Source organism: Coturnix japonica, chromosome Z (assembly GCF_054131305.1).
Source record: "Coturnix japonica strain WE chromosome Z, WE-NBRP24, whole genome shotgun sequence".
Lineage (NCBI taxonomy): Eukaryota > Metazoa > Chordata > Aves > Galliformes > Phasianidae > Coturnix > Coturnix japonica.
The window spans coordinates 71,516,949-71,529,834 of NC_140702.1; the positions used below are offsets into that span (position 1 = coordinate 71,516,949).

The window sequence follows — 12,886 nt, forward strand, 5'->3', positions numbered from 1 at the left end:
TGGAACTTCATCAGGTTTTCAATAGCAACTGTCTTGCATTTTACTTTATCATTGTTTATATCTGTATACCTCGAGTACCTATATAAGGTTCAGATTTTCCAATGAGGGCAATAACATCACAGGTTCTAGCCTGTGTGTATGTTAAAATTCAAGAAAAATGAAAGTATGTAGTTAGAGTTTAAAAATAAAGAGCATGTGATAAGCCTGGGTAATATTTTGCAAAATGATTTTCATTCTATTTATGCACAAATATTTTTGATAAAAGCATAGAGAGGCAGACTGTGAAAACAAATAACAGCAGAAGTCTTTGGGAAAGATACATTGATGGGGTAATTGTTTTGGGATGGGATGAACAAAAGCATCTCTTTATTCTTGTCTTACACACATGGCACAACATACAGAACCAGCACAAATAACTTACAAAATCTCATACACCATGCTTCCTCTCGAACAGCTTCTATTGAGTTACAACACCATAACAAATAAGGTATTTAGTTACTACAGATCCCCAGTCTCCATTTAAGGAGTTATTATTTTTGTAAACTACTTAGACAAACATTTTTATTTTTTTTTACATGTTTAATACAGTACAGTATCCTTGACAGAGTTCAAGATTTCCACAATATGAATTGAATGCGCTATAAAACAGCAGAATTTCTTATCTTGGGACAGGTCTTCATTTGCTCCTTCCTTGTCTGATTTATAGACACTTAAGAAGTCTTTAATCAACTTTCCAAGCTAAGCATTACATTAAATGGAATAAATAAATAAATAAAAAATAAATAAATAAAAAATTAAATTAAAAAAAAAGTTTACTTCCAATTGCTTTCAATTATATATATATATATGTTCTTCCCTTACCCATTCCTACCCATTGCCCTACCAACAAATGCCATTTAGCTGGTAGAAATGTCAGACCTCAGATTTCTGTAAAAAGTTTAAAATAATTTTGAAAACAACTTGTTAGATGGAAAATAAACATTGTTAGTAGGTCATCATTAACTTTAAATGTTCAGTTTTGTTTTTTTTTTCTCTTTGTCAGAATCTGTCTGCTGGAGATTCCTGTCATCTGACTTTCTGAGATACTGTGTTACTAGTGGGCCAGCATACAAGACTTATTTTTTGTTTGTTAATTTCAGTTACCAAATGAATTGCCAGCTGTCTCACTATATTTGATGCAGTCACTTCTAGTATAAAGTACTGTCCTTACCAGAAATGTTAACAACTCTAGTCATATAATAATATCTTAAATTCTTCCAGCCACTATTAAACCTTCCTCTGTTCATAGCCTCATTGTGCTGGGTTGATTCACAAGACAAGTTTTACTCTGTGATTGCATCTCAAACCCCACCAAAGCTTGTGATCATCATTCCTTCAGCAGTGTGGCTGGCTTTGAATTACACCTCAATGAACAAGGTTGGCAAATCTAGCCCTTGAGAAATTAATCAGCTTTCAAAAGAAAGAAAGAAAGAAAGAATTCTTCTCCTTTATACATACAATACACTTTCTTTTTGTACATTGAGCAAGATCATAAAAAGCATGTTTATGTCATTTTGAAAATGAATTTTTACAGAACTTTATAAACACTGTTATATCAAACACATTCTCAAAAACTGAAGAAATTACTCACACAAAATCTGAAAGAGCTTCAATAGAATTCTTCCAGTATTATTTTTCTACTTGCATATTTCATGTTTCAGTGTCCTTTACTGCAAACATAGTTTGGCCATATGAGAACAAGGAAAAGTCAACAAGAAATAGGCAAAAGTTGTGAACAAGACCTGAATCTGTTGTTTAATGGAAATAATGTAACATTGAAAATGTTTTGTTGCTGTTATTGTTTTCTGTTTGTTTGTTTTTGTTTTTATGTTTGTTTGTTTAAATGGCATCCTCCTTCTCTTACCTTTCCATTCATTGCACTGTACCTTTATTCCCAAATAGCCTCATTCACTTCAGTGGGAATACAAGTGAAAAAATGATGTATGCAAAAATACTGAAAACTGTTTTCCACTTTTTAAGTCAGTTGTCAGCAGTTATATGGTAAAATCATCATATCATTGTTTATTTTAGTGTAATCAAAAATGATTTCTGAGCAGTATTTTCAAACTTTAATATCAGAAATCAGTGTAAAGCTTTAGGAAATAACTGCTTGTATTTGTGCTACAGTTCTGACAGCCTAAAAATATATTAGGTATGACCAAGAGTGAATTTCATAGGCCTAAATCCTTTATACATATACTTATCTTTTTTGCACTTTATATTCCCATAGACTGACACAAATTAAAGTACACATACGTCACATACACAAGAAGCCATGACACCTTTTCTTTATCACCAATTTTCAGTGCAATCAGTAGACATTAATGCATGTCATCAAAGTGAAATGCACTTTTCCAGTCTTTCATCTAACATAATGCTGTATAAATCATAGCATTAACTTGATTTCCTGTACTGAAAATGTCTAAGAATGCATTAATCTTTGTTTGTTCAGAGCAGTCTTACTGACTGTAGTGGCAGAAGTTCAGGAAGTTAAACTAATGAATGAGACTTTGTACTCTGTTTCATGATTTTCTTTCTCTTTTTCATTTAATGAAAAAATCAAAAGGAGAAATAATGTTTCCTTAAATAATATTGAAATACATTAAATGTAGCTATGATTAGTGGAAGTTCAGTGACAGAAGTATCCTGTACACACTTCTTCATCTCAGTGTAAGTGCTTTCACTTGGTATGAAATGCTAAAGGTTTAATCCTTACTAGGTTTAGCCCATGCCTAATCCCAAATTCTAACATGTACAGTCATTCGTAAAGGAGCCCTTTAGACAACACAGTATACATTAACTTACTTGATGATTTATAGAATGCATCTATTTTAGTCACTGTAATAAAACAGGATATATATACACATATTAAAAAATCCAAATGTAAATAATTATACAGTATTTCCACACATAAAACAACTAGTTGCACGTGATGTAGTATTTAAAGCAAGTCACTGAAAATTTCTTCAGTCTTTGGAATGATCAAAGTATAAATAACCAAAACATACAAATAATGATTGAATTTTCATAAAAGAAGGTTTATGACAGAGGGACAGAAGGAATGCCCCTCTTATTCACTGTCAATCCCCATTGTGTTTATAGACTGAGCGCCTTCCCAGAATAATCGTAGAATCATAGATTAAGCTGCAGTTTTTTTTCTTTGATCTAGCAGTATACTTCAATGAGGTTATCTTCTTCAGGATAACAGTACTAATAAGGTTTCTGGTGAGTTTTTTTTAAAAAAAAACAAAACACACAAACAACTTTGTTCTTGTTGAAGATTATACTGCTTCAGAAGTTTTAGGCTATGTAAACTACAGAAAAATGCTAAAAAAATCTAATTAAGTTAAATTCAATTGAAATATTAATTCCTTTATTTACTCTGAAAATTTAGCTACCTTCTATTTTGATAATTCAATCAAGTTTTTTATTTCCCCACCCTCCCAAAAAAGTCTCGTAGTTACAAGCCTGCAATTACAGATAGCAAAGAAAGAAAACTGCTCCTTGCCTATGGAAATATACATAGTTTTTCAAGTTCTAACCCTGCTCTGAGCTGCTAACCATCACACAACATATGCCATTTGGCAATTTGTCTCCTAGGATACTCACATATTTCTTTCCAATGTTCTCCACCTGTTCCTTCTGCTGAAGATCCTAAGGTTAACCGACCAATGACCTCATTCCTTGACCCTCTATCTGAATCTAAAACCAAAAATTCAATGCTGATATCATCAAGGCCCTCACAAGGAATGTCAAAGACAAACAACTCATTAAACACGGCATTGGGTGTACACTTCTTGACATGGGTTTTCTTTTTAGAAATTCTCTTCTTAACATGGTACAGATTCACTTTGACATAAGGATCTGCAATAGAAAGAAATAACACAAATAAGATATTGCATTATTTATAAGTTCCTTGATCTAGTTACTGGTAAACTCTGTAACTTACCAAGAGAACTACATCACAGGGATTTTTCAGTCTACTAAAGATGATTTGTTTCAAAGTTCCAATGGATGCTAGTAATACAAATCACTATGTAATCAAGTGTAATAGAAGTCTATTTTTATACTTTATATAAGTAGGAGATAATCATCAGTACTAATAAGGTTCAAGCAAACTAAAATCTCAAAAGTAAGAGAATAATCTTTTACTGAGAAAATGGATGTGATTTATTTCTGGTTTGGTTCTACCCAAATTAATTCTCTTGATTAAATTTTTCCCACCTCTTTTTACTGAACAAATTTAATACTAAACTTTAAATTTAAGACTGCATTTCCTGGCTGTATGTGGTTTGGCTTTAAACATTTTATATGTTACTGGGGAAAGAAAGAAAATTAATCCATAATATTAACATTGTTAATGGCCAGTGAATTTTTGCATTCCTCAGAACTTTTCAACTGTTGCAAGACTAGGAGACCAGAGTTCTGAAAAGACTCCTTTTATAGTGTATCCCAAGCACTGAAAATTTTCACCTTTCATCTTGTCAAATAAACAGTAATACCCAGTGGACTAAATTCAACACAGATGTGATTCATTGCCTCTTGGATTCAAATTTGAAATATTTTATACATGAATCTCACTCAGTATTGATTAGCTAATAATAAACTGAATATCTTTGCCATACGTAGATGTTTTAGTATCTGCAAACATCTTCTTATACTTATGACAAATGAATCCTGTTCTAGACGATGACTAAACTCATTGGTCTCCACTTTGAACAGATGTTTCTCTGTGTTTTGTCTTTATTTTACACTAATGTGTTTGAAGAACTGTTTAATATCTCTGAAAAATAAAACATTGACCTAGATATGAATGAAATGGATAGGCTTCAGATAATACAGACACTTCCTCATTTCTGTGCTACTTTTAATCCTTGAGATGTCACATTTCAGCTATATTCTCTCTGTTTGATTTATATTCTTAAGGCTTGTTCATTAATGAAAACATTACCTGATAATCCTGAAACATCAGATTTAGGTAGATGTCTGGCTTTTAAAACAACCACAGTTAGGGTGTTTGTTGTAGATTGATAACAGAGAGAGATCAGTAGTTCTCCACGTCCAGATGACTTCTGAGGAGATTAAAAGAAATAATAAAAAAGAAAAACTATTTATGAGCAATTGTATTGACCAACTTTGAAATTAGATTGAATAGCATTTCTTCAGTGTTGCATAACTGTATCTCAAACTGGTGCAGAAAGATAAAATTCATGGAGATGTGATACTTTGCATGCAAAATACAATTTTCATGTACTGTAGTTATACAACATCTCCAATTGCCATAGGACTTTAAAATAAATAAACTTCCGAAATTATGGATTGACATGATATTGTTAGCTTCAGATATAAGAAGTCAAATCCTACATCCTGTAAAAAAGTCTCAGTGTAAGTCAAATATTTGTGAAAATAACATTGAAAAAAGCAAACTGAATAAAAGTAATTCACAAAATGAAAAATAGTAAAATATTTTTAGTTGTGAAATTAAAGTAGCCAATTAGTGAAGGAGTCATTTATTTCATGGCAAGGAGGGAGCCAATGGAAACAAGATATGGAAATACCTTATGTATCAGAAAGTCCACTAATTTATCAACAAAACATCAGTGACATAGTTATAACTGCAATATAATGAAAGAATTGCAAAATAACTATATGAGTTATAGGTATGTTATCTGACAGACATTTAGTTGATTTTTCAGCATGCTTGATCTTTGGAAACAATCCAAATGAAAGTCAATATACATTCTACTTTGTTAGCAGAGAACAAAAGAAGTGTTCATGATTCATATGCATTTTGATGGCTCTGTGATTATTGTAAATGATCTTTCTGTTCTGAAATAAGACAAAACAATTTGAAATAGTTTTAGCCAAGTGAAATCACTGTGCTTTTCTACTGACTTTGGTGTAATTTTAACAGCTCCCTCATAACTTAGGATCTTTAGAAGAAATGTAGATTGTTTAAAAGACATTGAGAGAGAGAGAAAAATATATATATATTTAAAACAGGAAAGATGTAGGAAGAGTATAATAAAGTATATTCTTTTGCATTCTTTCTCATCAAAGCAAATTAAAATTAATTTATGCCTCTTGACCTAATGTGAATAGATCCACCAAAACCTGCTGATCATCTGAGTAAGCAAGAAGAATTTGGAAAATTAACATTTTATTGCAAAATGCTTATTGTAGTGTTACTTTGTTATTTTTGTGTAATTGTTTCCTTATACTGCCCTAATGAAAAGATCTCAGCAGTACATTTGATAAACTTTTCCCTTTTTTTTCCCAGGATGCTAGCAATATTGTTCAAGTATCATAGTTAAACCAGTACAACACCTCTAAACTTTAAATAAGAAATATGTTACCCTAACATTTCTTTTGATGATCTCTCTGTCCATTAGCATCCTTCCTTCCGACAATTCAATTCCTGCAAGAGGAATGAGGACTTCTCCAATGACATCATCTCTGGAAAACCTGTCAAAGCTCAAGATCATAAAGTGAAGCGTTAAGTCTTGAATTTGACTATAAGGGATCCCATAAAAAGTGAAGGTCTCATCAAAAGCAGGATCTAAGGTTTTCCTCAGCACTCTGGTTTTCACCTTGTGCTTTTTCTCAGGAAGGATTGTCATTTTGATGTAGGGATCAGAAGTCATTGACTGTTCATCCATTGCTGGCAGCCCACGTGCTTCCTTGATGCTCACTACAAATGCCTTTTTCTCAAAGTTGTACTCTAAAGAGAGAAAGAGAGTGCCTAGTTTGTCTTGTTTTTCTTCAGATGACAGGGATGTAGTGGATTTTAAACTATCAGGGGAAACCGAATCTTTCTTCTTTTCTGAAAAGTGCTTTGAAGATGAATTTTCAGAGTCTGGAGAACTCTGCATTTTTGAGGTTGTTTTTGGGAAGTTGCCATTTAGATCTCTCTTCTCCAGGTCAAGATGAAGAGAATTCTTTGACATTTCTGATTTGTTCTTTTCTTCATTTTTATCATCTACTCCAAACTTCTTCTTACTGTTGAGATTCTCAGGATAAATATCAACTCCCTTCAGAACATGGACAAACTTATACGGAGGAGTCTTATTGGATTTGGATGATTTACGCTGACAGCAGATCCAAGCAAAAAGGGAGACAGAGAAGACAAGGCCAAATGCACTAAAGATCCCAACAACTGTAGGAATTTCATCTGCAAATCAAATAAACAGTAACAAGCAAATAAGCAGCAATTTCTTCTACTCTGTGATATTTAATAAAATGATAATTTAGGCAGGAAAACTGATACGAGATGGTAACAGGAGCAGTTGACATACTGAAAGTGCATTTCATTGCATGCATTGTTCGCCACCTGCAGGCGTGAATGTTTAATCTCATGCTGTTAGTATTTTTCCATACAAAGGATGTCTGGAAGGAAAATACTGTTCCCACTGCAACAGTAATTATGATGAATAATTTATCAGCTATTTCATCATTTTTTGTGTAATTTTGGAGTTTATATGTCAGTGAGAAAAACTAGATCAGGTTTTATCTTTGATTTTATTGTACTGTATTTTTTAGATGGAATTCTGATATATCTGTTCCTTATAGGTTTATCATCTGCTTTTCACATAGTTTCCTAAAATGCTTTTTGTATTCAACTCAGCTTTATGGACTGATCCCATAATTGTCTGAAGGTATCTGTTGAAAGAAATCAAATTTTTCAGGTAGTTGTAACACCGAGGAGTTTCAAGAGGATTTTCAATACATTCTAGGAGAAAGTCTATTAAGAAAATTTAGAATAGTTACATGCCAAGTTTCCTCTGCAGATGAATATAACATTTGGCAGTTGCATGTGAGTCAAAAGCTGTGAAACTTAAGTGCATCACTGATACCCTCTAAGCTTTGATTCTGGGACTCTATGAATCAAAGCTATAGAGAGCATACATGATGGATCACTTTTTTTGAGTATATAAAAGAAACATTAAAATGTAATTTTCATCTACCTTGATAACAGTCCTATATTTGAAATCTGAATGAAGAAAAAACTATCCAAATGTTTCAATTTCAACTGCCATGTGGACACTTCAGTTGCATATGGAGTATCATTAGCCATTTGCAAGCATGGATTGAAGGGGCAAATGAGCACAACTAATTGGAAATCCAATTTTGCCCATAAGTAACATTACTAAGTGAGTTTAAACCTCCCACAGTGTAACGATAAGAGCTTAATCTTTATTCTCTGCACTAGTAGACTAGCAGAATATTAATAGAATGACATTGTTTATGCATAAAGCCAATTGTGTTACAGTTCCTCTAGCAAATAATTAGCAGATCATTCTGAACAAGGAAAGCAAAACTATCCTATTGTACACATTACTAAACATGCTTTATCTGGGTAAAAGCTCTAATAGATGTACTACCACCATAACTTTGAGTTTGAGTAAAAAACAAAAAAACAAAACTAAAACAAAAAACATAACATTATCAAAAAAGCAGGACAAAATGTTCCAGTACAGAAAGTGCAAGGCCTTGTTAATAGTTTCTTCTGACAATAAACATATCACTTCTGCCCACAAGCTGTATCAATATATGTTTAACTGTGAGAAGTCAATAAGCGACTAAAAATTATATGCAGAATTTTAAAAAGTGGAGTTGTTCTAAGCCAAGCATTTTTGTCTGAGTTTCAAGTGTTATCTTAGCTGAAAAAATTTAAAAGTAAATGAAACAAAGGTAGAAAGCAAGGAGTAATTAAGAGATAATAAGAATACTTTAAATAGCTTTCAAGAGTGATCTATACATTTTTAATACTTTTTCATGAGTTGGCATTTAAAATTTTTATAGTAATGGAAACCACCCTGTGTTTTTATTCTACAGCTACTGGAAGAAGTGGTAAAATCAATTTAGTATCTGAAATATTAATTAACTTCTTTAAATAAGTAATTAGATAAGGATGATGTCATGAGTGTTGTTAGAAATATCAGATGGGTGGGGTAGGTAGGAAAGAAGAAGATATCTAAAATTTTTTATATTCACAAAAAATTACATTACAACAAGTTGTAATAATGTAAATCAGGTAACATTCAAGGCAGTGTACTAATAGGAAACAACACCTATTGATCCTGGGAGAAAATTTTATTTCAGTTATGTGATGTAAATTTGGAGTCACTTCACTTAGGTCAGTGGAATGATCCTTGAATTTAACCACTGGTAAAGCAAATAACATCTAGGCTTGAGTCAATATTTGTAAAGCAGAGTTCCGAAACATTACAACTTACAGCTTTTATGAGTAATGCTATTCATTTCGTATTTTCAGTGTCTCTAAAACTTTCTGCATCACAGTTATTCATGCTACAGTAAGTGTATAGAAATGGCATGACTGAAAAGTTCATTGTCATCATTGGTATTCTCAAAAAATAGACAGATAGGAACATTTAGCCAGAGACACTGGATTACTGTATTCCCATCTTTTCAATAGTGTCCTTTAACCAACTATATTTCACTTTTGCTAACAGTCTACAAATCTTTCTCTATGACAAGATAAAAGGATTCTTATCCCAAGAATGGCTTTGATGAAGATTTTGTTTGTGGCACAAGATGTGTTTACAGCATTTTACTCCGAAGCCATGATATTTTAACCAAGACAGATAAAACAACTCCCAACTCATCCATACAAAAATGCACCTAGTCAAACCCCTCCTTCTCTCCTAGTGATATACCAGAGGGAATGGCTAGGAGAAAAAGAACAGAAAGAAAAAGGGGAGAAAGCAAATTCACACAACTTCTGGTATCAGAGAGAACTAGAAGAAATTCTGTTCCTCCCAGCAGTCTGGGAGGCACCGGGGTGGCTCAGTAGTGGCTGCCTGCATGCTCTTCTCATCCCCGTGGCAGGGAGTTGTGGCCGGGACGCACTTACCGAACTGCTGGTGGCTGGACGAGATCGGAGCCATGTTGGTGGTGCTCTCTGTCCGCGGTACTGGAGCCGCTGTCCGTGGTTCTGGAGCCTCTGACTGACGAGGCTGTCCGGGCTAGCAGAGTCAACCTCTGCGGTGCTGAGCGGCCCCGGCTCGTCGCTCTCTCGCAGAGACCGGACAGCAGGCTTTTCCACGGAGGAATAACAATAAATAAATAAACAAATAAATAAAAGAGAAAGAGAGAGAAATGAAGAAAGAAGGAAAGAAGGAAAGAAGGAAAGAAGGAAAGAAAGAAAGAAAAACTATCAAAAACAAAACCCGGAGACACAAGCAGTGGGGAAGGTGAAGGAGGAGGCTGTGATCGGGCTGAAGGAGTGGGGGGAGGGGGAGCGTCGGTCCTCCCCTCTGCACACTGATTTCCAACCCCCTTCCTGTTTTGGTTCTTCTGAGTAGCTCCGCACCGAGACTGAAGACGTGGTTGAAACCCAAATTGACGCAATCCTGACGCTACAGGGCTGAAATCAGCACCTTTCCCACCTCCCTTCCCCCCCCCCTCCACCTCCCCTTGCCCCCCCTCCATGGCCACCACACCCTCCCTCCCTTCTTTCCTTCTCCCCCCTCTTTCCCCCCTCCCCCCCCTTCTATCATTCTGGGGATTGAACACACACTCATCGATTATTTTAACTGCCCTGCTGCAGGATATGAGCACCCACCCTCTGCTGGACACAGAAAGAGGAATGTTAATGGCTGTGATTCAGTGCACCTTGTGTAATATACGGGTGTGTCTATTTTGCTGGGGTAAGATCTATTTATCTGCTTATTTATCTATCAGCTGGATGGGCTACAATGATGTGAAGGAGATGCCAGCTCAGATGATCCAGATGCTTTGGCTCCAACAGAAAAGAACATATTTCTGCAATGACTGATATGATACAGTTACTGTTTTTTGAATCATAATAACTCTCAGTGTGCCTTCTCTCTATCCCCTGTCCTTGATTTTCCTTATCACCTAGCTCTACACAATACCCTGAACCTTCACTCTGCAAATGTGTTTTGTTTTATTTTTTTTCTCCTCTTGATATTCCTGCTTGCCTGGAAAAGAGCTGAATCTATTGAGACATATCTGGATTTTACACAATTTGCATATCAGTCCCAAAGTCTGGACTAAGAACATTTAGAGAGATAGGGGTAAGTGGCAGGCAGATGAGAGGAATTGAGAGAAACAGAAAAGGAAAGCAGGGCTGCCCAAAATTAGAGCCACTATAGTAACCCAGAACAAATCGTAGTGCAACAGAGCTGCAAAAGCCAGCATCTGGCATCTGACTTCAGGATTCAAATTGAACTGTATCAGCCAACTTTGAATCCCAACAGTTAATTTTGCTGCATAAATGGGAAGCAGGTGTTGTTTTTCATCTAAATAACAAAATTCAAATGCTGAGATAGTCTGGAATCACTGTGCTCCACAATGGGCTGCATAGGTGCTGGTATGTCTTGGCCCAATTCAAAGAATGTTCTTGTTTTACATTGAAGCCAGTGAAGCTCCTTGGCATTTGTAATGATAAAAAGGGAATTCTAAGGAATTAAAACAAGCTATTTCCAAAGCACTTGCCTAGTCTTGAGAACTGAAAATACATTGGCTAATATTAATTATGCTTTTCTCCTTCTTTTGTACTTTCAGCAGTTTGTCTTGTTACATGTAACTACCCATCTCTTTCATGTGTAGCTGTATCCACTACCTTAGACTTTCTTATATCTTAAGCCATTTAAAAAACATAGAATCATAGAATCAATAAGATTGAGTTCCTAAAGATCATCAAGTACAACTGCAACCTAACCATACTACCCTAACTAACAACCCTCTGCAAAATCATGTCCCTGAGCACCACATCCAAATGGTTTTTTAAACACATCCAGGAATGGTGATTCAAACCCCTCCCTGGGGAGCCTATTCCAGTGCTTAACAACACTTTTTGTAAAGAAGAAGTTTTTCCTAATATCCAACCTAAACTTACCCGGCACAACTTAAAGCCATTTCCCCTCATCCCACCACCTGTCACCAGTGAGAAGAGACCAATCCCACACTCGCTGTAAGCACCTTTCAGGTATTGGAAGAGAGTAATACAGTCTCCCCTCAGCCTCCTTTTCCCCAGACTAAACAGACCCAATTCCTTCAGTTGCTCCTCACAGGGCCTTCACAAGTCTTGTTGCCCTTCTTTGGACCTGTTCCAGCACCTCCATGTCCTTTCTATACTGAGGTGCCAAAAAATGAACACAGTACTTGAGGAGAGGTGTCATTAATACTGAGTACAGGGGCAGGAGGACTTCCTTAGTCCTGCCCACCACACCATTCCTGATACTTTGCTTTTAGGTGTGGTTTGCCAATACAGTTTTTTCACCAAAATTCCTTTCTCAAAATGCACATCCACTGAAAACAATTTCATTTAGTTTTAGACGCCTTTCCAGGTATTCAAGCCTCTTGATATGGCTGACATAATCAAAACACATATGAAAAAAAGGACTAAAATATCTTTAACTGGAATATTAAACTATTAGAATCTGTTATTATGACTGGACTTTAAAAACAATGTACAAAAAATAGCTTACTTGGTTACCAGTGCTAGCTGAGCTAGGGCATCACATGACCACACTTGTATGATTGTAAATAATTTGTGATGACAATGATGATAATAATAATAATTACTTTCATTAATGAAATCTGGGATATCCTTAGTCTAAATAGAAACAAATATTGAAGCTCATGATAATGTAGAAATTCTTTCTTCAGATTTTCTTTTACTATTCCATACTTTTCATAAGTATATATGTATAGTTCACAGAAAGACCTTCCTTCAGCATCCAGATTTTTTTTTCTTTTATGTTATTTTGACTGTCTGTGACAAATTTGCTGAAATGTGATACATGTTCTTTTTAAAATTAGTACTTCCCTTCCCCCCCTCCCCCCCCCCCAACTCCTT

At 35.0% G+C, this 12,886-nt stretch overlaps 1 protein-coding gene across 2 annotated transcripts; it reads right to left on the reverse strand.

Moving 5' to 3' along the window:
* Positions 1-336: 336 nt before the first annotated feature.
* SYT4 (synaptotagmin 4) lies at positions 337-10,358 on the reverse strand. Of its 2 annotated transcripts, none has more exons than XM_015848232.3 (4): positions 9,914-10,358; positions 6,402-7,210; positions 4,991-5,111; positions 337-3,903 (listed from the first exon to the last, which is right to left on the reverse strand). In XM_015848232.3, the coding sequence occupies exons 1-4, from the start codon at positions 9,945-9,947 to the stop codon at positions 3,596-3,598; spliced, it is 1,272 nt and encodes a 423-aa protein (XP_015703718.2). In that variant the 5' UTR covers positions 9,948-10,358; the 3' UTR covers positions 337-3,595. The 2 variants fall into 2 exon arrangements, with proteins under 2 accessions (XP_015703718.2, XP_015703717.2); XM_015848231.3 differs by having other exon boundaries at positions 6,396-7,210.
* Positions 10,359-12,886: the final 2,528 nt, after the last annotated feature.